This window comes from Euleptes europaea, chromosome 19, assembly GCF_029931775.1.
Source record: "Euleptes europaea isolate rEulEur1 chromosome 19, rEulEur1.hap1, whole genome shotgun sequence".
Taxonomy (NCBI): domain Eukaryota; kingdom Metazoa; phylum Chordata; class Lepidosauria; order Squamata; family Sphaerodactylidae; genus Euleptes; species Euleptes europaea.
Genome location: NC_079330.1, coordinates 4830706 through 4852172, shown reverse-complemented (window position 1 = coordinate 4852172; position 21467 = coordinate 4830706). Strand labels below are relative to the sequence as shown.

Genomic DNA, 21467 nt, shown 5'->3' with positions numbered 1-21467 from the left:
GTTGGGGGTAGAAAGCGCCATCAAGTCATAGCCAACTTATGGAGACCCTGTAGGGTTTTCAAGGCAAGAGATGGACTGAGGTGGTTTGCCCTTTCCTGCCTCTGCATCACAACCCTGGACTTCCTTGATGGTCTCATGAAAATTGTTTTACCAGATTGATAATTGCACACATTTTATATGGGAGACATATACAGCCCAGCATAACAACTTGAGACAATCTTACCAGATGTTTGTATAATTGGTAATATATTATGGAACCTATATACATGCCTGGTCTGATATATATTCTCTGTATATGTATATATCTGTAAATTTGTGTTATGTTTTACATGGGTTTCAATTGACCACTGAGGAAGGCCAAATAGGCCGAAACGTGTCTAGCATGTGGTTATAGATATCAACCTTAGGAAATGCCATTTTGCTGTTTTAAAGTTTATTAAATCATTTTTATCTTGACATAGCGCCTTAAATAAATAATATTTTCATTATCTATATATTTTATTTATCCCACCCAACCTTGGGTACCCAGCTTCTGTTTTCTAGGTTGGGATTCATTCCCCTCTTCCCCCCCACCCCAAATGTTCATGTTTTCAGCTATTCTGATGATCTTCCTTGATGGTCTCCCATCCAAATACTAACCAGGGCTGACCCAGTTCAGCTTCCAAGGACTGATGAGACTGGGCTAGCCTGGGCAATCCAGGCCAGGCCAAAAGACACACAGAGGTGGTTTTGCCATTGCGTCTCGGGATAGGGACCCTGGACTTCCTTGGCGGTCTCCCATCCAAAAACTATCCAGGCCCAACCCTTATTAGCTCCAAGATCTGATGAGATCAAGCTAGCCTGGGCCACCCAGGGCAAAGTTAGTTGCAATTAAATCCCACTGAAACTAATGGGACAAGTTAAATCTCTCGGACTAATTGATTGGGCAGCCCAATTCCACGCACTGGGTTCTGTGGGACTCACTTCCTAACTTTGCGCCGCGGCCCTTCCTCACCACTAACTTCAGTTGGATTAAGGCTGCTAGGTTTAGAAGAGGTTTATGTTAAAAGATGCTGGGTGGGGGGCACCAAAAATCCTGCTGGCTTTAATTGTGATTTAGGATTGTGGAGTCACGTGAGGCTCTGCTGAATGTTTTCATGAGTGACACTAATAGTGCAATCCTAAACGGAGTTCTGAAGAGCCCCATGGCGCAGAGTGGTAAGCTGCAGTACTGCAGTCCAAGCTCTGCTCACGACCTGAGTTCGATTCCAACGGAATTCGGTTTCAGGTAGCCGGCTGAAGGTCGACTCAGCCTTCCATCCTTCCGAGGTTGGTAAAATGAGTACCCTGCTTGCTGGGGGTAAAGGGAAGGCACTGGCGAACCACCCTACACACAAAGTCTGCCTAGGAAACGTGGGAATGTGACGTCACCCCATGGGTCAGGAATGCTTGCACAGGGGACCTTAACCTTTTTTAAATGGAGTTCTGCCCTCCTTAATGGGCTTAGAAGGGTGTAACTCTGTTTAGGATTGCCGCTTTAAGGGTCAAACCAAATGTGGTGATGGGATATTGGAGAAGAGGGAAATCTGTGTGTGTGTGTGCGTTTTTACTGCATAAAGCAACCTCAGGGTGCCCCCAGATTAGTTTTAGAATTATAGCCCTTTCCCCAGCACGACCATTTTCAGAATCTTAATTTCCCCCCTCCTCACCCGGAGATGCTATTTCCTCCAACTGTACAGGTAACAGATGTGGTACCTACACCTTTCAGGTTACCAATCTCAAGGGGAGGTTCTGGACCTCTCCTGGAATTACAAGTAATCTTCAGAATACCGAGATTGGTTCCCTCGGAGGAACCGGCAGCTTCAGAGGGCAGACTCTGTGGCATACCATAGAGACCAGGAAAATCAAGGTTCTAGAGTGACATCACATAACTGCTGAGCCCCCTCCCCTCCTGAGGTCCAAGCCAGAGTTGCTAACCTTTTCTCTCCCCCCCCACCCCGCAGCCCGGTAAATGGGGAGGGAACCCAAGCAACCCTCCCTCCCCCTTCTGGATCTGACTGGGATTTGCTGTTAAAAATAGATGGGCAAGTGTACTCGAAAGGCATCCCTTCCACCTAGGGTTGCCAACCTCCAGGTGGCACCTGGAGATCTCCCGCTATTCCAGTTGATCTCCAGACAACCAAGATCAGTTCCCCTGGAGTAAATGGCTGCTTTGAAGGATGGACTCTACAGCATTATACCCTGCTAAGGTCCCTCCCCTCTCCAAACCCCGCCCTCCCCAGGCTCCGCCCCCCAAATCTCCAGGTCTTTCCCAACCCAGAGCTGGCAACCCCGTCTAGCTTGGACCTAAGAAAGCCTTCACAGCCTGGGTTGAGGATGGTCACTTGATACCATCAGGTGGGTACATATCAGAGGGCATAAGCAAGCCATTCTTAAACAGCATTAACGTTCTGGTTAACGTAGCCTATTTCCATTTCGCCACCCAAGAAAGGAAACAAAAATAAATAAAGAAAAATCGATGAACTAACAGTAATGGTATAATTTGTGAAAGCCGCTCTTCTGTCAATCTTCTCTTCTGGTAGGGGGGATAGTGGTTAAAAGCGCCCTGCTGCAGGTCATTTATATTTGCTTTAAGCGCCGCATTGTGAAGCTGTACTGAAATTACTTGGGGGTGGGGTGGGGGGTTGCAGCCGGGAATAGAACTGGGGCAAATCTTAAAACTGGCTCAGTCCGCAGGCAGGCGGTCCAACCCGTGCAGGAGCCAGCCCACCCTTAACCGCGCTTGGCAGCCTTTCCGTCAGGAGCGCACGTGTGAAAGGCGGAAAGGGGGATGTACACGTGCGCCCTCCCTCCCCAGGTGTGTTGCCAGCCCGCCTGGCTGGGTCGGGAGAGCGGGTGGCCCGCCCGGCTTGGGTTCTGCAGCGCCTGGCCCCACCGTGACCTCCCTGCCAGCCCGCAGGCCTGCCCGCCTCCTCCTCTGCGCAGCACCCTTCTGCCCGATTAGCCAGCCGGCCGCCGGGTGGGCTCGCTCGGCTGCGCCTCTTGATTGATGTGGCGGCGGCGGAGGGAAGGAGCGGGAGGCGAGGAGGGGGAGACATGCTCCGCTGGAGGAGGCAGGCAGGCAGGCGCGGGCGAGACGTGGCTGCTGCTCCGAGGATGCGCTGCAGGCGCTGGCTCCGAACGCTCTTCAGCGCACGTGAACCTGTCGGGGGACGGATTCACATGTGGCGGGGAGGGGAGAGGAAAAGAGATCGCGCCAGCTCGGATTTCTTTCCGACTTCAGCTTGCAGCAGATGAGAGTCCCCCCTCGTACTCTGCTGGTTCGAGGGTTAGGGTTGCCAGCCTCCAGGTAGTAGCTGGAGATCTCCTGCTATTACAACTGATCTCCAGCCAACAGAGTGGTTAGGAGCGGTGCACTCTAATCCGGTGAACCGGGTTTGTTTCCCCACTCCGCCATATGAGCAGCGGACTCTAATCTGGAGAGCCGGGTTTGCTTCCCCACTCCTACACATAAGTGGCGGGCTCTTATCCGGGTTTTTCCCCCCACTCCTCCATATGAGCAGCGGACTCTAATCTGGAGAGCCGGGTTTGTTTCCCCACTCCTACACGTAAGCGGCGGACTCTAATCCGGTGAACCGGGTTTGTTTCCCCACTCCGCCATATGAGCAGCAGACTCTAATCTGGAGAGCCGGGTTTGTTTCCCCACTCCTACACATAAGCGGCGGACTCTAATCTGGAGAACCAGGTTTGCAGCACCTAAGAGACCAACGAGGTTTTCGGGGCGGGAGCTTTGACTCTCGAAAGCTCATACTCTGAAAATCTTGTTGGCCTCTAGGGTGCTACTGGACTCGAATCTTAGCAGCCAAGAATCACCACATGCGCAAAAACAAAACACATCATTTGAGAGCTGGCCCTAATTTGAACTCAGTCCCCTAAGAGAGGGCGAGTGAACAAAGGCAGAGTGCACGTCCAGCAACCCCGAACACACACGCCCCGCTTTTCCACAGCCAGCTGTTCAAAAGCAAGATGCGCAATGATGAGAAATGCAGACGGAGGCCTCCACCGCTCGGTGTTTTCTTTCTGGCTGCTGACAGCTGTGCCAGAGACAGATGCCAAACACCTGCAGCCTCACACGAACACATGAAGCCGCCTTCTACTGAATCAGACCCTCGGTCCATCAAAGTCAGTATTGTCTACTCAGACCGGCAGCGGCTCTCCAGGGTCTCAGGCAGGGGTCTTTCACATCCCCTACCTGCCTAGTCCCTTTAACTGGAGCTGCCGGGGATTGAACCTGGGACCTTCTGCATGCCAAGCAGATGCTCTACCACTGAGCCACGGCCCCGCCCGTGCAGCACGGAGATGTAGAGATGAACGGCTCGAAGAACAGCCCCAATTGTCGTGCTGGGGGGGGGGAGGGGCAGAATGGAGCTGGCACAAAAGTAGCCAAGAGCCATATGCTCACTTGTCTTCAGTATGGGGGTACCGCTGGCCTACTTTACAGGGACGTTGTTTGACGCGTGGACCCATGCATGAGAAACGCTTTGTGTGTGTTAAGTGCCATCAGGTCGCTTCCGACTCATGGCGACCCTATGAATCAATTTCCTCCAAAATGTCCTGTCTTTTGACAGCCTTGCTCAGATCTTGCACATTGAGGGCGGAGGCTTCCTTGATGGAGTCCATCCATCTCTTGTTGGGTCTTCCTCTTTTCCTGCTGCCCTCAACTTTTCCTAGCATGACTGTCTTTTCTAGTGACTCTTGTCTTCTCATAATGTGACCAAAATACGACAGCCTCAGCTGGGTGACCTTGGGCTAGTCACAGCTCTCTTAGAGCTCTCTCAGCCCCACCCACCTCACAGGGTGTCTGTTGTGGGGAGGGGAAGAGGAGCGTAAGCAGGTTTGATTCTTCCTTAAGTGGTAGAGAAAGTCGGCATATAAAAACCAACTCTTCTTCTTACAGACCTTGGTGGAGAAGGTTGATGGCAGAGGCTCAGTAGCAGAGCATTTGCTCGACAGGCAGAAGTCCAGATTCAATCTCTGGACCCGTGAAAGTGACACAGGTGTTGGAAGAGTTGCAATGTCTAGCGTACAAAGGAACTGAGAAGACCCAGCAGGGGGGCGGGCACGTGGTCAGCTAGGTAAGGCTGTACGTTTCCACCCTTTTCTCACATAGAATCACAGAGTTGGGACCACCAGGGTCATCTAGTCCAACCCCTGGCACAATGCAGGAAATTCACAGCTACCTCCCCCCTACATCCCCAGTGACCCCTACTCCATGTCCAGAAGATGGCCAAGGTGCCCTCCCTCTCATCATCTGCCTAAGGTCAAAGAATCAACATTGATGACAGATGGCCATCTAACCTCTTCTTAAAAACCTCCAGGGAAGGAGAGCTGACCACCTCCCGAGGAAGCCTGTTCCACTGAGGAACCGCTCTGTTAGAAAATTCTTGTAACGTCTAGACAGAAACTCTTTCGATTTAATTTCAACCCGTTGGTTCTGGCCCGACCTTCTCTTGCCTCCTTCTCAGAAGTCATTTCTACCCTCTCTCTCCCTCCTTAGCCAGTGAGACAGCTAGAGGCTTCTGTCTCTCAGCTTTCCGATCCTAAAACGTAGCTCCCTCAATAAAGGCAACTTTATGTTGAATCAAGAGAGTCTGACCCTTCTCTGCGTACTTAGTGTACCCTGCCAATAACAGGTGCCCCAAACCCTGCGGAAAATACTGACCCATATGAGCCAACAGGCTAACTCGGTCTAAAGGCACTCCCGTTTGTTCTTATAGGAAGGACGGGCCATTCACTAGCAAAACGCAGCACAAACCAATTTCATTCTCAGCAGCCCTGCACAAAGGATGGAAACTTATCCAGAACACAGATTTTCCTACCAAGGCTTAATTAAAAAAAAATTCGGCTGCAAAAAGAAAGCTTTAGGCACAAGATGCGGTTGGGCCCAGTTTCCTGCCGAGCTGATTTCCAAACTCAGTCTATCGCCAGATGCAATTTCCTCTTCAAATCAATTCCTCCCACCGCAACCGCCCCCCCCTTTTCTGGGTGGCTGACGTGGTCTCTAACCGTTCGCTGAAGTTGATTAAAGCCCCTGACACTACAAATTTGATTTGACACGAGGGGGAGGGAGTGGGGAGGGCCTGGATAAATTAAATTTAATCCCTGCAGGAACAAGGATGCCGGGCCGCAGATTTCGGTCGCCCTCGGCCGGGCCGGGCTCTGCAGCGGCGGTTCCCTCCCAGGGGTACACATACCTCCCAGGGGTACCAACCAGGACATTTAGGGTACACGGGGGGGGGGAATGGAACAATGTCAGGGGAAAAACATTTGAAAAAACAGCAACTATATTATTAACAAACGTTTTGGTAATACGAGGGGTACAATTTATGGAAATGGGCTGCCAAGGGGTACGCAAGTGAGAAAAGGTTGGCAACCACTGCTCCGCAGGGTCGGCAGAGTGATTTATCCATCAACCACCCGCCCTCACTGCCTAATTAAAAAAAAAAAAGATGGGCTTGACTATCAACAAGTATGGGAGCAGGCGTTTGTAATAATCCTGGACCTGTATTTACAGTCCAAGCAATCCCATTTACTACAACAGGGCTTCTTCGGGGAGTGATTAGTGCCACTTGACAACTCGCAGGCTGCAAACTCAGGCGCACTTAACCAGAGAGTAAGTGGGCCTTACTCCGTAGGAAACATGTACAGCCTCAGGCCTGGAAACAAAGGGCAACTAGAAGACAGACAGGAAACAGTAGTAAAGCGGAATGGGGGAATTGGCGACAGTTTTAGGAGTGGTAGAAAAGCACTACCGTAAGCTTTACATGTCGCCTCCCAAAAAATTATGTTTGTTCCACGTGTGTTCAGAACGCAGTCATGGGAGGTGGGGTGCGGAGGGCTTCGTTGTTAAAAAATAAAATTTCGGGCGCTAGGGTGTACCAGGGTGCCACGCCACCTGCTATGAACTGGAGCAACGTTCCTTCATTTTATTGCTCGGTTGAAAGGGAAAGATACTCTGCACATCCTCAGAGGTATTCTTTATCATGCAATCTTGCTTCTTTTCTTTTTTCCCCAAAGAAGTGGCATGACCGTAAATGGCACGGTTAGGTGTAACACTACCAACAGAACTGGCCAAGTGCATTGCTCTATATATGGCCAGATGACGTTCTGGTTCAGCAGTTCCCAACCTTTCCTTGGCATGCACAAATCTATAAAGCCGCAAATGCCTGAGGCCCACGTTCACTGGCTTCGGGACCCACTGTGGGGTCAGGACGTAGTGGAATCTAGCGTGGTGTAGTGGTTAAGAGCGGTGGTTTGGAGTGGTGGACTCTGATCTGGAGAACCAGGTTCGATTCCCCATTCCTCCACATGAGAAGAAGAGGCTAATCTGGTGAACTGGATTTGTTTCCCCACTCCTCTATGTGAAACCAGCTGGGTGACCTTGGGCTAGTCACAGCTCTGTTAGAGCTCTCTGAGCCTCACCTACCTCACAGGGTGTATGTTGTGGGAAGGGGAAAGGAAGGGGATTGTAAGCCGGTATGATTCTTCCTTAAGTGGGAGAGAAAGTCGGCATATAAAAGCCAACTCTTCTTCTTAGAATCATCAAATCATAGAGTTGGAAGGGACCACCAGGGTCATCTAGTTCAACCCCCTGCACAACGCAAGAAATTCACAACTACGTCCTCCCCACACACCCAATGACCCCTACTCCTTGCCCAGAAAATGGCCAAGATGCCCTCCCTCTCATCATCTGCCTAAGGTCACAGAATCAGCATTGCTGACAGATGGCCATCTAGCCTCTGCTTAAAAACCTCCAGGGAAGGAGAGCTTACCACCTCCCGAGGAAGCCTGTTCCACTGAGGAACCGCTCTGACTGTTAGAAAATTCTTCCTAATGTCTACAGAAACTCTTTTGATTTAATTTCAACCCGCTGGTTCTTCTTCTTCAACCCTTGCAGTGGATGCCCATTCCCCAGATAACAGCTTCCGCTTCCTAGCTGGAGGGTACCTCTCCCTCATCCTCCATGAGAGGAAAACCCAAGGAGGTCTGAACCGCAGAGCTGCCCAGGCCCCTTTGGCAGGCAGGGTTAACTGCTCAGCGGCAGTCGGGGCGCACTGGGGCGTAGCTGCCTTGGCTGGGAGATTGTATCGGTGGCCTCGCAGGCTGGCCATTGTTCTTTGGGCCTTGCCGCGTTTACTATTCCGAGAAAGGAACCAAAAGTTATGGCCACAACAACATTTTGAAAGGGCAGGGAGGAGACCACGTTGGGTGGACGGGCTCCAATGAGAATACTTGACTAGTTAAACATTTCCTCGCTTTTGAAAAGTCTATCGCAAAAACCATCAAGATAACCTTCCGGCAGAAGTTAAACAGTAAAAGATAATGGCCTAGATCCAAAGCCCTGCACGCACACGCAAATCCTGCTTTAGTAAGGGAGCTGCACCCTTCCTCCTAACAGCAGGGAGACGCTTTACATCCTGCAGCAGCGATTGAACACCACAGTCTCTAGAGAAGGAATTAAATATGGGGCAACTGCTGCAGTACTGCAGTCAAAAGCTCTGCTCACGACCTGAGTTCGATCCCGACGGAAGTCGGTTTCAGGTAGCCGGCTCAAGGTTGACTCAGCCTTCCATCCTTCCGAGGTGGGTGAAATGAGCACATATGAACACATGAAGCTGCCTTATACTGAATCAGACCCTCGGTCCATCAAAGTCAGTATTGTCTACTCAGACCGGCAGCGGCTCTCCAGGGTCTCAGGCAGAGGTCTTTCACATCACCTACCTGCCTAGTCCCTTTAACTGGAGATGCCGGGGATTGAACCTGGGACTTTCTGCATGCCAAGCAGAGGCTCTGCCACTGAGCCATTGCCCTGCCCCAAACAGTACCCAGCTTGCTGGGGGTTAAGTGTAGACGACTGGGGAAGGTAATGGCAAACCACTCCGTAAACATAGTCTGCCGAGTAAACATCGGGATGTGACATCCCCCCATGGGTCAGGAATGGCCCAGTGCTTGCACAGGGGACTGACTACTTTTACCTTTTTACCTAACATCTGCCCTGACCTGAATAGCCTAGGCTAGCCTGATCTCCTCCGATCTCAGAAGCTGGGTCGGCCCTGGTTGGAATTTGGATGGGCAACCTCCAAGGAATACCAGGGTTGTAAAGCAGAGGCAAGGCAACGGCAAACCACCTCTGAAGGTCTCTTGCCTTGAAAACCCTACTTGGGGGGGGGGTCGCCAAACATCAGCTGTGACTTGATGGCAAAAAAACCCCAAAACACTAACCCCTGCTTGCCCTCCAGGAACTAAGGAAGCTGAACTTATTTAAAAGTATCAGCACATTTTGACAGTCAGCATGGTATAGCAGTTAAAGAGTATCCACAAGTAGGATTTAGGGGACCTGTGTTCCCCATTGTGCCATGGAAGCTCACTGGGTGAACTCGGACGAGTGTTTCTCTCTCAGCCTACTTTGCAGGGTTCTTGCGAGGTCGAAAGGGAGAATGATGTTATACTTCACTCTGGGTCCCCATTAGGGAGAAAAGCAACACCAGCAAACTTTTTTGCACTGCAAATAAAACGAAGTGGCAGTTGTGTATTTGATTTCTAATTCAGCTGAAGGGGAAGCAAGTGGGGGGAGAGAGTATTCCAGCTGCAAACTGTGGTGGAAATTTATTCATGGCCTCCCTTCTCCCCACTTTATTATGGACAGCCCAACTGAATCCCCTTATTGAAGAGTCATAAGGCCCTTTGCAGGCACATAGGTGCTTTCTTAGGAGTATGGACATCTTTACACAAACACACACACATCTCAGCTTCCCTGCATCTGGGCTGTTGTACTACTTGACAGGTTGGCTATCAGTTTGCGCACTGATATTCTTGGCAGACGGTCCTCAAAAATGGGCCATGAAGGGCCCCCTCGCTTAGATCCACATCAACATCTCGCTGAATACAAACCACACAAAATTGCCTCCGTCGGACAGCCTTGTACTGGTACTGATCTGGAACCTAAGATGTCCCCACAAAACCACCGTGTATCGTAAAATTGCCAATATTTATTCTTATGACGAGTCTGCGAGGCTGCTGTTGAAAGCTCTCCTTTTTTGGCCCAAAAAGACAAATATTCCATTCAAACCTGCATTTATATGTAAATTGTACATTCACATAGAGAATTTTATTTCAATCACAGAGCGCAACTGGAAAACGTGTTGCCGCTGAAATGAATCTGGCATTTTTTCAACCTCACAGGATTGCCATCTCGAGAAAACCTGCATCCATTATGCCTCCAATTACTTTCTCGTTTGCCATTATTAGGGCCCAAACCAGCAAAACAGCACATTACTTCCAAACATCTCTGTTTTAAGGAGAAGGCAAAAGGAGAAACCGGCTAAAGTCACAAGCCAAGGCGAATCGCATTTCCTGGACTCCAAAACTATCATGCTGTTGCTTTAAAACAAACAGAGAATATCTCGGTGTTTCACTTGCGTTTCCAGGTAGTCACCCTTCGAAGGAGTTCAACTCTTTGGCCATTTATGCATGGTCAATTGTGAAGCTCGTTCAAAGCTCTTTTTAAAAATGCGACTTTAAAAATGCCTATTCACGGTCCAAGGCAAAAGTAGAAATCCCACCCACCCCCCACTCGCCTGCTCATAAGAACATAAGAACATAAGAAAGGCCCTGCTGGATCAGACCAGGGCCCATCAGGTCCAGCAGTCTGTTCACACAGTGGCCAACCAGGTGCCTCTAGGAAGCCACTAACAAGACGAGTGCAGCAGCTTCGTTCGTTTGCATAGCCATTAGCATGTGCACAGCTGTTGTTTTGCATGGTTCCCTCTGGTTATTCTTCGCAGCAGCAGCAGCGGCAGAGCAAAGACAAAAGATCGCGTCAAGTGGGCTCTTTTGTAATGCGAAGCAGGTCTGTACCAGCGTGCAAAATTCAAAAAAATCTGCGGGCCAATTCAGCCTGGAATGCGCTACTAATTACCATGCAAAAATGGCCTTTCAATTATTTTCAACTAACAATTTGGAATAACTACCGTATCTACGTCAGAAGTAGCTTTATAGTCCTTCCCTTAGAGAGCTCTGGGTGGGAGAAGGGAGATGGGAAATCAACAGGATGGTGAAATAGGCAAGCAATTCACTGGAAGGGCTCCCCTCCCACTGCCGCCTCATTTTAATTCTGCGTTCCTGCCAGAGGTCCCCTGACCTGGATGGGCCAGGCTAGTCCAATCTCATCAGACCTCAGAAGCTAAGCAGGGTCAGCCCTGGTTAGTACTTAGATGGGATACCACCAAGGAAGTCCAGGGTCGCTACGCAGAAGCAGGCAATAGTAAACCACCTCTCAACGTCTCTTGCCTCGATAACCCTACGGGGTGGCCATAAGTCAACTCCAACTTGACGGGACTTTCCATCAGCACAGAGGCTGCGAGACCCGTTCTGCCTGCCCGGTCCCTAAACGCCATAGGCACATCTGCTGATCTCTGCTACGTCAAATACCAGACTGGAAGGGGGGGGCATCACAGAGAGGGTCAAGTTGCCCCAGAGAACCTTGTGCAACACAGTTCTGATTTGCGGAGGGGGCATTGCTCTGCCTGGTTTTTGTTTAGAAGAAGAGTTGATTTTTTTATATGCCAACTTTCTCTACCTTTTTAAGGAACATCGAACCAGCTTACAATCTCCTTCCCTTCCTTTCCCCACAACAGACACCTTGTGAGGTAGGTGGTGCTGAGAGAGTTTGGAGGGAGCTGTGACTAGCCCAAGGTCACCCAGCAGGCTTCATGTGTAGGAGTGGGGAAACCAACCCGGTTCTCCAGATCAGAGTCCGCAGCTCTTAACCACTACACCACACTGGCTCTCAGTACTGAAGCACCAAGTTGTTCATGTGAGACCCGATTTTAGACATCATCAGTGGCTCCGTTTTGTTTATTTATAATTTATACCATTTATACCCCCCGCTTTTCTCCCCAATGGGGATCCAGAGCAGCTCACATCATTTTCCTCTATTTTATCCTCACAACAACCCTTTGAGGTAGTCCGAGTGTGGCTAGCCACCAAGGTCACCCAGCAAGCTTCCATGGGAGTTTGGGGATCCCAGCCCGGGACTCCCAGACTGTCTCCAACAAGACAGTATAGGTCCCCTTGCGTGGCTGCTGGGTACCTTTTCCACTGGGAAATGGGGGAACCAACCCGGAGGTTTCCATGACAGCGTCGGGGCCTCTGGGGCAAACTGCCACTTGCCAACACGAGCCGAACCCACGGCCAGGTTCTTCAGCCTGTGTCAGCTTCCACTCACGCCCAACAACGAGAAAGCGGAGCCGTCCTTGCCGTTTACTGTATTCCTCTCTTAAGAGACGACTACTTTGTTTACTTAAAAACAGTGCCAAACCACTTTGACGGGTTTTTTTCCCCCTTTGGAGGAAGGCAGAATCTTTCCGAGCACGCTAACACAAACAGAACTCCTGCTCTGGCGTGGTGGTGGAAAGCGCTGTGAAGTCACAGCCAACTTATAGGCCATTTACGCAGGGTCAATTTTGAAGCTCGCGCAAAGCTTTTTTTTATATACGACCTTTAAAATGACTATTCACGATCCCAACGCAAAAGGAGAAATTCCACCCCCACACACACACACTCGCCTGCTCTTCTGTTCCTTCAACTAGCCAACCACCGTTTGCATCGCTAACCCGCAGCTGTTGTTTTGCATGCTTCCTTGAGGGGATTCTTCAGTGTGGGGGCGAAGCAAAGACAAAAGGTCATGTGAAAGGGGCTCTTAAGTAATGCAAAGCGGGTATGCGCGGGCTTCACAGTCACTTCCTGAACGACGGTTCACTGTGAAAAACTAAAAAAAAATATGCGGGGCAATTCAGCTTGGAACACGCTAATTACCAAGCATAAATGGCCATAGCAAACCCCAGACAGATTTCAAGCCAAGAGATGAACAGAGATGGTTTGCTTGGCGACCCTGGGGTCTCCCACCCAAGCACTAACCAAGGCCGGCCCTGCTTGACTTCGGAGATTTGACAAGATCAGGCTGACCTGGGCCATCCAGGTCACGGCAGACCAACAGAGGTGGTTTGCCAATGCCCGCCTCTACACAGGGACCCTGGACTTGCTCGGTGGTCTCCTGTCCAAGTAGGATCCAGGGCCGACCCTATATAGCCTCCGAGATCTGACGGCATCAGGCTAGCCTAAGCCATCCAGGCAAATGTTTCAAAAATAATCAGTTCCCTTGTAGATGTCAGGAACCACAGGAATCATCTGCAACCGCCGGCCAATGAATTTCATGCATAATTTAATGCCTCTATAACCATATTTTCAAATGTTTCTGTGCGAATACATACAACAGCATGGGTGACCTCTTTTCCAGGAAGACCGCGACATCATACAAGTCTCAAAAGGTTCTTAGACAAGCAGCTGGACAATCCTACCACTCAGTACTCACATCATGTCCTCTCTGTGCTAAAGAACCTGGAATTCTGATTCAGTCTGTACTCCCGGTATCCAACATGAATTAGAAATCCGCCTATCGGCAAACCTTCCCTTCCACCATCCTTACTTAAGAGTACGACAGGTTGGTTTAGAAAGACGTTAAGAGGTAAAATTAATCTGCATTCAATTATCTTGACTGTAACAACCCCCCTTCCCCGCACACACACATTTACATGCAACTGAGACGGTAGCTTTGTCTTTAAAGCGCCCTTAAGAAAAAAATTTCTAACACCCAAAAAAACAAACCAACCCAAAACCATAAAAATACTTTAAAATGGTCCAGTTTCTTAAGATGGGGTTTATATTCCACCAGTCTTTGGAGTGACACAATTCCCTAATTATTTCATTCTCAAGTTCTTCTACGCCAACGACATCACAGTTCGGAACAAGATAAAAGGGAAGGAAGATGAGAGGAGCTGATGGACATTTGGCAAATTGTATTTTTCTCCCCCCACAAGCCTCCCAAATGAGCTCTTCCCGCTATCCTAGAACAGCGCTTGGCCTGCGACCAGAGTTGCAAGGGCCCTGATTCTTTCTGAACCTGGGCACGTGCGCTGCTGTCGTTCCCCCCCTTCCCTTCACATCACAATCCTAATAGAAGTTAATGAGACAGGAACTTAATTAAAAACAGAATTATTAGTTTTTGGTTTTGGTTTTAACAATAATCTTACCACTGGAGACGAAATTCGACACCCAGGGCAATCACAGATTGGAGGATGTACCTGTAAGATTCCTTTGGACATAAGAGTCTTCAAACTTTTTCCTGGATGCAGACAATGCGAGAGAAGGAGAGAAAAGAGAAGAGATGTTGTAACTTGCCTTGTTTTGAGCCCAAAAAAAGACCTCCCCCCTCCCCATGCCCCTCTCCTCTCCAGAGCCCTGACTGGTACCTTAATTGAACTTCCACCCCCTGGAAATGATGAAAGGGAGAGGGGGGCAGCTCTCAATTAGCTCCCCATCTTTCTAGCTGTATCTGAAGAAGTGAGCTGTAGCTCACGAAAGCTCATACCCTGCCAGAAAATATTTTTGTTAGTCTTTAAGGTGCTCCCGGGCTCTTGCTCTTTTCTACTACTGCAGACAGACTAACACGGCTACCCACTGTGAATTACCCCCCATCTAACCTTGTTAAAGACCCCGGCCAGGCTGGGAAGATGAATGGCCGGCGACCCCCGAGCAGAGGAGATGCTCCGGAGTCCGAAGACCCTGCCTGGCGACAGCCCTCACCCCCCCCCCCACTGTGAAAGAAGCCGCCGCCGGCGATTCACCATCCCCCTCGCTGTAAAAAGGAGAGGAGAAAAGCCAAAGCCAAAAGGGAGGCGAGCAGCCGCCTCCGCGCCCGCTGCAAACTCTTCTGCCGGCCTCGAGCATCGGCCCTCCCCAGAGGGCAGCCAGCAGGGAGGGAGAGCGGGGGGGGCATCATTAGCGCCGCAGCCCGCCCTCCTTCCCCCCCCCCCGCGATCAATAAAGCGGGGCAGGTGTCAATCACCTCCTAATGGCCCCCTCGGACCCGCGGCACGGCCAGTGCGCTTCTAACGGCACGTCGAGGGGGCTTCTCCCGCCCCCCCGCCTCCCCCACCGGGCTGGGGCTAAGCGGATCCAGGGCTGGGGAGTGATTTAGGGAGGGGGGTCGTTAAGGGAAAGGGGGGGAGAAAGAGGTCGCCCCTCCCGCCGCCACCCACCCACCTGCCTGCCTCGGCGCGGCGGCAGCTCCGGACTGCGCGGCTGGCGCGCCGGCGTCCCGGTTTCCAATTCGCAGGAGCATCCGAAGCGACTCCCCCCCAGCCGCAGACGCCGCCCGCCCCTCTCTCCGTCCCTCCCTCCCTCCCTCTCCTCCCTCCGTGCGGAGAAGGAGCCACCCCCGCGGGCAGCCGGGGGAGATCCCCGCGCGGGAGGACCCACCGGGCGCGCCCTCGACGCCTCCGCCAAAGGAGAGGTCCCCCCCGGGGAGGGGGCGGACGGCAGCCGCTCCGCGCCCCCCGGCGACCGGACGATCCTCGGCGGAGAGGAGCCCGGCGCGCGTCTCGCCTCTCCACCCCCCGTCTGCTCCGGCTGGGGCGGCTGGAGCCGCCCCAGCCGGAGCAGACGGGGGGTGGAGAGGCGAGACGCGCGCCGGGCCCGGCCCCTCCGTTGCAGCGCCGGACGTCCGAGCCCCGCGTTTGCAAGCCCGGGGAAAGGAGCCGGACCCCCTCCCCGCCCCAAACGCACCTCCAAAGCCTCGCCCCGCAACTTCCCAGCCGTGCGCGCAGGGCACTTCTCCGCGCCCTCTCCGCCGCTCCTCTCCTCCGCGCGCAGACCGATTCCTCCCCCTCCAAAAGGGGAGTCGCGAGTTATGCTTCTCCCTCCCCCCCCCCGCAGCGCCGAGGGTGCCCCACACCGCCGGGTCGAGAGCGAGTCGCTCGGGCGGGGGAGGCGAGCGAGCGCAGCCAAGCTCGCCAGCCCGCCGGCCGCACCGAGCTCCTGTCCCGGAACGCCCGCGCCCCCCGCCCCCGCCCGTGACATCCCGCGCCAATCGGCCCAAGGCGCGCAGCTGACTGCTAAACACTCCAGCCTTTGGCCCCCGTATGCAAGGCAGCGAGGGAGTCTCCGGGCATGCACAGAGCGCCGTCCCGAAACTTCCACGACAGGGCAGGCAGGGGCCAGGCGAAACCGAGCCCCGCCACTGACCGCTTCACTAGAGTCACAGAGTTGGAGGGGGCCACCAGGGTCATCTAGTCCAACCCCTCCCCCCAGCACAACGCAGGAAAATCACCACTACCTCTTCCACACGCCCGCATCCCCAGCGACCCCCTACTCCATGCCCAGAAGGCGGCCCAGGTGCTTTGGGCTCCTCGCCGCCACTTTCCGGCGAGAGAGGCCGGCCGAAGAGGAGAGTGAGGCTGGGAAGCCTGCCCCTCCAAAGAGCGCCTTCTTCCCGGGGTGGCTCCCTGGAGCCGCGGAAGGCGAGCGAGGGGAGAGTCCACCCCCGCTCCGGCTCCCACGCCGCCTGCCCCGCCGGAGCGCCCGGTGCGTGCCGCGAGGCTGGCGCGCCTTCTCCCCCCCGGTGCGGCCGTACCTTTGTGGCGGATGCTGCGCTTCCAGTCCTTGGCGGTCTCCCTGCCGCTGACGAACTGGAACTCGTTGGGGGTGAGCCACTCGCCCCGGTAGCGGATGGAGGGCCCCTTGCTGCCCTGGCACAGCTTGTGCACGTACAGCAGCGCCTTGTTCTCGCCGCACTCCACCTCCAGGCACGGCTCGCCGCCGTCGAAGAAGGGCTGGAAGTCCGGCACCGACGAGAAGCGCTCCAGCGCCAGCTCCTCGGCCAGCGCCACCGGCGGCACGGGCGGGTGGGAGTGCGGGTGCGGGTGGGAGTGGGCGGCGGCGGCGGCGCCCTCCTGGAAGCCCAGGTAGGCGCGCTGCTGCTGCTGCTGCTGCTGCTGCTGCTGGTGGTGGTGCGCGAAGAGCTGCTCGTAGGGCGGCGGCGGCGGCGGGTGGGGGGCGGCGGCGGGGAGGGCGGCCGCCAAGGGGACCAGGTAGCCGGGCAGGGTCTCCATGGGCTGGTTGAAGGCGGCCAGCGCCAGCTCCTCGCGGTCCGGCCGCTCCCGCTTGATGGCCGGCATGCTGCCGCTGCTCCAGGCAGCCTCGTCCGGCTCGCCCGCAAGTGGCCTGCTCGCAGCCAGCCGCCCGCAGGAGCGCAGGAGGCGGCGGCGGCGGCTACACGGGAGGAGGAGGAGGCGGCGGCGGCGGCGGCACCAGCAGCAGCAGCCAGAGCCCCCGGCAGGCGCCACCGCCGGCGGCCGCCACTCCTCGGCTGGCCCAGCTGCCCAGCGGCGCGGCTCCGGGGCGCCGGGATCCCGCGGCGGCGGCGGCGGCGGCGGCCACCACCAGCCTAATAACGCGCCCGCCGCCAGCTGCTGCTGCTCCCCGCCGCACGGCTGCCCCTCCGGGGGAAGGAGGAGGCTTGACATCGCGGCCGGGGCCAGGGCGACGCCGCCGTCACAGCCGCCGCCGCCGCCGCCGGAGACATGCTTTCGGTCGCCAAAGGTTTATTGATTCGCGCGCCGCCGCCGCCGCCCCCCCAGCCGCAGATCGACCCAGCCTCCTCGCCTCCCCCCCCCCCAAACCGCGCCGCTCCTCCGGCCTCTCCCCCCCCCTTTTTGCCCTGCAGACCCCGCTCAGCCTGGCCTTTGCAATTTTTTTCTGGAAAACTTCGCGCAGCCCGGCGCCGGCTCGCGGCGGCACACCCCCCCCCCCGCCCCGGTCCTTGCGCCTTTGGCAAATGTTTTTTTGTAATTGCAACCTCTCCTGCCCCCCCCCCTCCCCGATCCTCGCGCCTTTGGCAAAGGGTTGCAAAGATTTCTGTTTTTATAATCGCAACCTCTCCTGATCTCCCTTCCCCCTCCGCGCCCGCTTCTCGCGCCTTTTGCAAAGGTTGCAAAAGATTTATATATATATATATATATATGCGACGGATCCCTGCCCTTAATTTGGTGTTGCAAGGAAAGGAAAATTAAAAAAAAAATAGACGGGAACTTTCCCACCTCTGCTGCCCCCCCTCCCCGCGCAGACACAATTCCACGTGTTCACCTGCAAAGGGGTCGCCTTCCCTCCCCCTATGGGTTTATTATGACTGGGGAGTCCGTTGCCTATGCTAGAAATGTAATTTTGTTTTAAAGCGCCCGCTGGAAGGGTCACGAAGTCCCCCCCCCCTTTGGTTGAGGCTCGGGTGGGCCAGGTTTTCTCTCTCCCCCAGCCCGATAGCAACGTATATTGAGATAGTCTCAGAAGTCGCCGTGGAGTTGGGAGCGACTCGGAGCAAACAGGCTTCCCCCTTCCTCCGCTTCTCTAACTTGGCCCATTTAAACGGCGCAGGGGAGGGGAGAGGCCCGAAGAGGAGGGTGGGGGGACGCGCTCCGAGAGGGGGGTGAGCGACGGGCGGACGCTTCCCTGCACGACCCTCGGCGAAGGCTGCTTTGCCAAAGAAGAAGAAGAAGAGTTGGTTTTTCTATGCCGACTTTGGCCATGTACGCACGGGAGGTTTTGCCTTGGGTTTGCCGCTCTCTAGGTGCACATTTTCCCCATCCGCATTCTCAAAACTCAACAGTAAGCCCCCATGCAGGGTTTTGAGAATTCAGATGGGGGAAATGTGCATCTAGAGAGGGGCAAATCTAAGGCAAAACCTCCCGTGCGTTTTTGCTTCCCCCCCATTAATTTCAGTAGGATGTGGGTTGCATAATTAACACAGGCTCTGTACCCATTGGCCAACCGACCTTTTAGACACATACACTTCTGAGTTTATGCACAGAAGGTTTTGCCTTGGATTTGCCGCTCTCTAGATAAACATTTCCCCCATCCGAATTGTCAAAACTCTGCATGGGGGCTTATTTCTAAGTTCTGAGAATTTGGAGGGGGGAAATGTGCATCTATTGAGCAGCAAATCCTAGCCAAAACCTCCTGTGCATAAATGGCCTTTCTCTACCACTTAAGGGAGACTCAAACCGGCTTCCAATCACCTTCCCTTCCCCTCCCCACAACAGACACTCTGTGAGGTAGGTGGGGCTGAGAGAGCTCTGGGAGAGCTGTGACCAGCCCAAGGTCACCCAGCTGGCTTCTTGTGTAAGAGTGGGGAAACCAACCCAGTTCACCAGATTGGAGTGGGGAATCAAACCCAGTTCTCCAGATCAGACCCCACCGCTCGAAACCACTCCTCTTAACCACTACACCTCGCTGGCTCCTCTCTAGGCAGTGTGAGATACAGCTGCAAGCTAATAACCTTATCCCCTTCCTGTCCACACAGGCTTCCTCTCTAGGCAGGGGGCATTAGAAGCTTAGCCCAGGACCGGGGCAGCCCGTTTTTTTACCAAACACAGCTCTGGCGTTTAGGAGGTGCTTTCAAATTAAAAGCAAGGAGGGCATCAAGCAGATTTGAGCTCCAGCAACTTTTTTATTTTTTGAAGGAAGCTTCTATTGGGGGTCTGTATCGAGTTACACAGCCAAACAATGCCGTTTATTTACTTTTTAAAAAGCTTGTGTCCCCGTAAAAACCTTTGCCAATTGAGGCGGCTTCCAACAATTAAAAGATAAAGCCACATAAAAACTTCAGTCGTTGTTAGCTACAAATAAACCACTATCAATAAATTAGCGGCAGAAACAGATAAAAGCTGGTAAAAATAAATACAGCTACATAAAACAGGCAGAGCAAAATATTACTGAGTTGTACATTAAATTAAGAGGTCGGCGTGAGGCGGCAAACCCCAGAACGCTCCCTTATTTGGATATTTATACCCCACTCTTCTCTCCAATGGGGCCAATAGCAGTTTACGTGATCGTATCCTCCTCCTTCCATTTTATCCTCACAACAACCCTGTGAGGCAGGTTAGGCTGAGAGAGACTGGCTGGCCCAGGGTTACCCAGCAAGCTTCCATGGCAGAGGGAGCAATCCTACGCAGGTCTACTCAAAAGCAAGTCCCGTTTTATTTAATGGGCTTGTGCGTGTGTGCCATCAAGACACGGCTGACTTAGCGACCCCATAGGATTTTCAAGGCAAGAGAGGTTTGCTGTTGCCTGCCTCCACCTCTCGCCCCAGGTGACCTTGGAGGTCTCTCGACCTTGGAGGTCTCCCATCCAAATACCTGTCAGGGTCAAGCCTGAGAGAGTGCGACCGGCCCAAGGTCATCCAGTAAGCTTCCATGGCACTAGTGGGGATTGGAACCCGCATTTCCCAGGCCCTAGTCCTACAACTTCCCCACTACGCCACGCTGGCTCTCATAACATTTGATAACGTTGTATGTATATGGTTGTATGCATTATACTGGCATTATTCTCTAGCTCTGTAATCTTGTTTGTATGTATTATGCCTTTTTATTATGTTGTTTAAAATTGTGTAATCCGCCTTGAGTCTCAGCAAGAAAGGCGGACTATAAATGAAGTAAGTGCATAAATAAAAATGATCTCAAATCACTAAAAGGAACGTACAGAAGGAGACCTTAACGAAGCTGATCATTTGTGGGTAGGGTCGCATCTCGGCCTATGACAGGTCACGCTGTGTTGTTTTTTTCTTTCAAGGTGGGGGAGAGGAAAGTAGGGGGGAAAGAGAGAAAGAGAAAGCAGAAGAAGCAGCAGCAGCAGAGTTGGTTTTTATATGCTGATTTTCTCTACCTTTTAAGGAGAATCCAACAAGCTTACAATCACCTTCCCTTCCCCTCCCCACAACAGACACCTTGCAAGGTAGGTGGGACTGAGAGAGTTTGGAGAGAACTGTGACTGGCCCAAGGTCACCCAGCAGGCTTCATATGTAGGAGTGGGGAAACCAACCAGGTTCACCAGATTAGAGTCCACCGCTCACATGGAGGAGTGGGGAATCAAACCCGGTTCTCAAGATCAGAGACCACCGCTCCATAACACCGCTCTTAACCACTACACCACGGCGGGCAACTACCAAGGATCTAAACTGGCTGGTAGGGAGTTGGCAAAGACCTAAAGTTGGCAAAGACCAAGACCACGAAGGCCTTCACAGGTTGGAACTAACTAGAAGCAGGGGAGGGGCTGAGGCTCAGTAGTGGGGCATCCACTTCGCATGGATCAATCCCGTACATCTCCAGGTAAAAAGGGATCAGGTTGTAGGTGATGTTGAAAGCCTCTAGCTGAGGCCCTGGAGAGCCGCTTCCAGTCTTGAATAGACAAGCCTGCCCTTGATGGACCAACCATCTGAGTCAGTAGAAGAAGAGTTGGTTTTTATATGCCGAATTTCTCTACCACTTAAGGAAGAATCAAACCAGCTTGTGATCACCTTCCCCTCCCCACAAGAGACACCCTGTGAGGTAGGTGGGGTTGAGAGAGCTGTGACTAGCCCAGGGTCACCCAGCTGGCTTTGTGTGTAGGAGCAGGGAATCAAATCCAGTTTACCAGATTAGCCTCCGCCACTCATGTGGCGGAGTGGGTAATCAAACCCGGTTCTCCAGATCAGAGTCCACCGCTCCAAACCAGCTTCTACTGGATGCTCACGGGTGACTCCACTTCTGCCTGTTTTAACA

The 21467-nt window shown here is 53.1% G+C and overlaps 1 protein-coding gene across 2 annotated transcripts in view; it reads right to left on the bottom strand.

Moving 5' to 3' along the window:
• The window catches only part of SAMD11 (sterile alpha motif domain containing 11), a 155317-nt gene extending 138678 nt beyond the window's left edge, over nucleotides 1-16639 (bottom strand). The window contains exons 1-2 of one of the 2 annotated variants that reach the window (XM_056864962.1): nucleotides 16511-16639; nucleotides 14130-14221 (exon numbers count right to left, since the gene is read on the bottom strand). In XM_056864962.1, the coding sequence (XP_056720940.1) occupies nucleotides 14130-14201 (72 nt within the window). In that variant the 5' untranslated portion in view covers nucleotides 14202-14221; nucleotides 16511-16639. The remainder of the gene's footprint in view (nucleotides 1-14129; nucleotides 14222-16510) is intronic. The other variant, XM_056864963.1, reaches the window with a different exon arrangement.
• Nucleotides 16640-21467: the final 4828 nt, after the last annotated feature.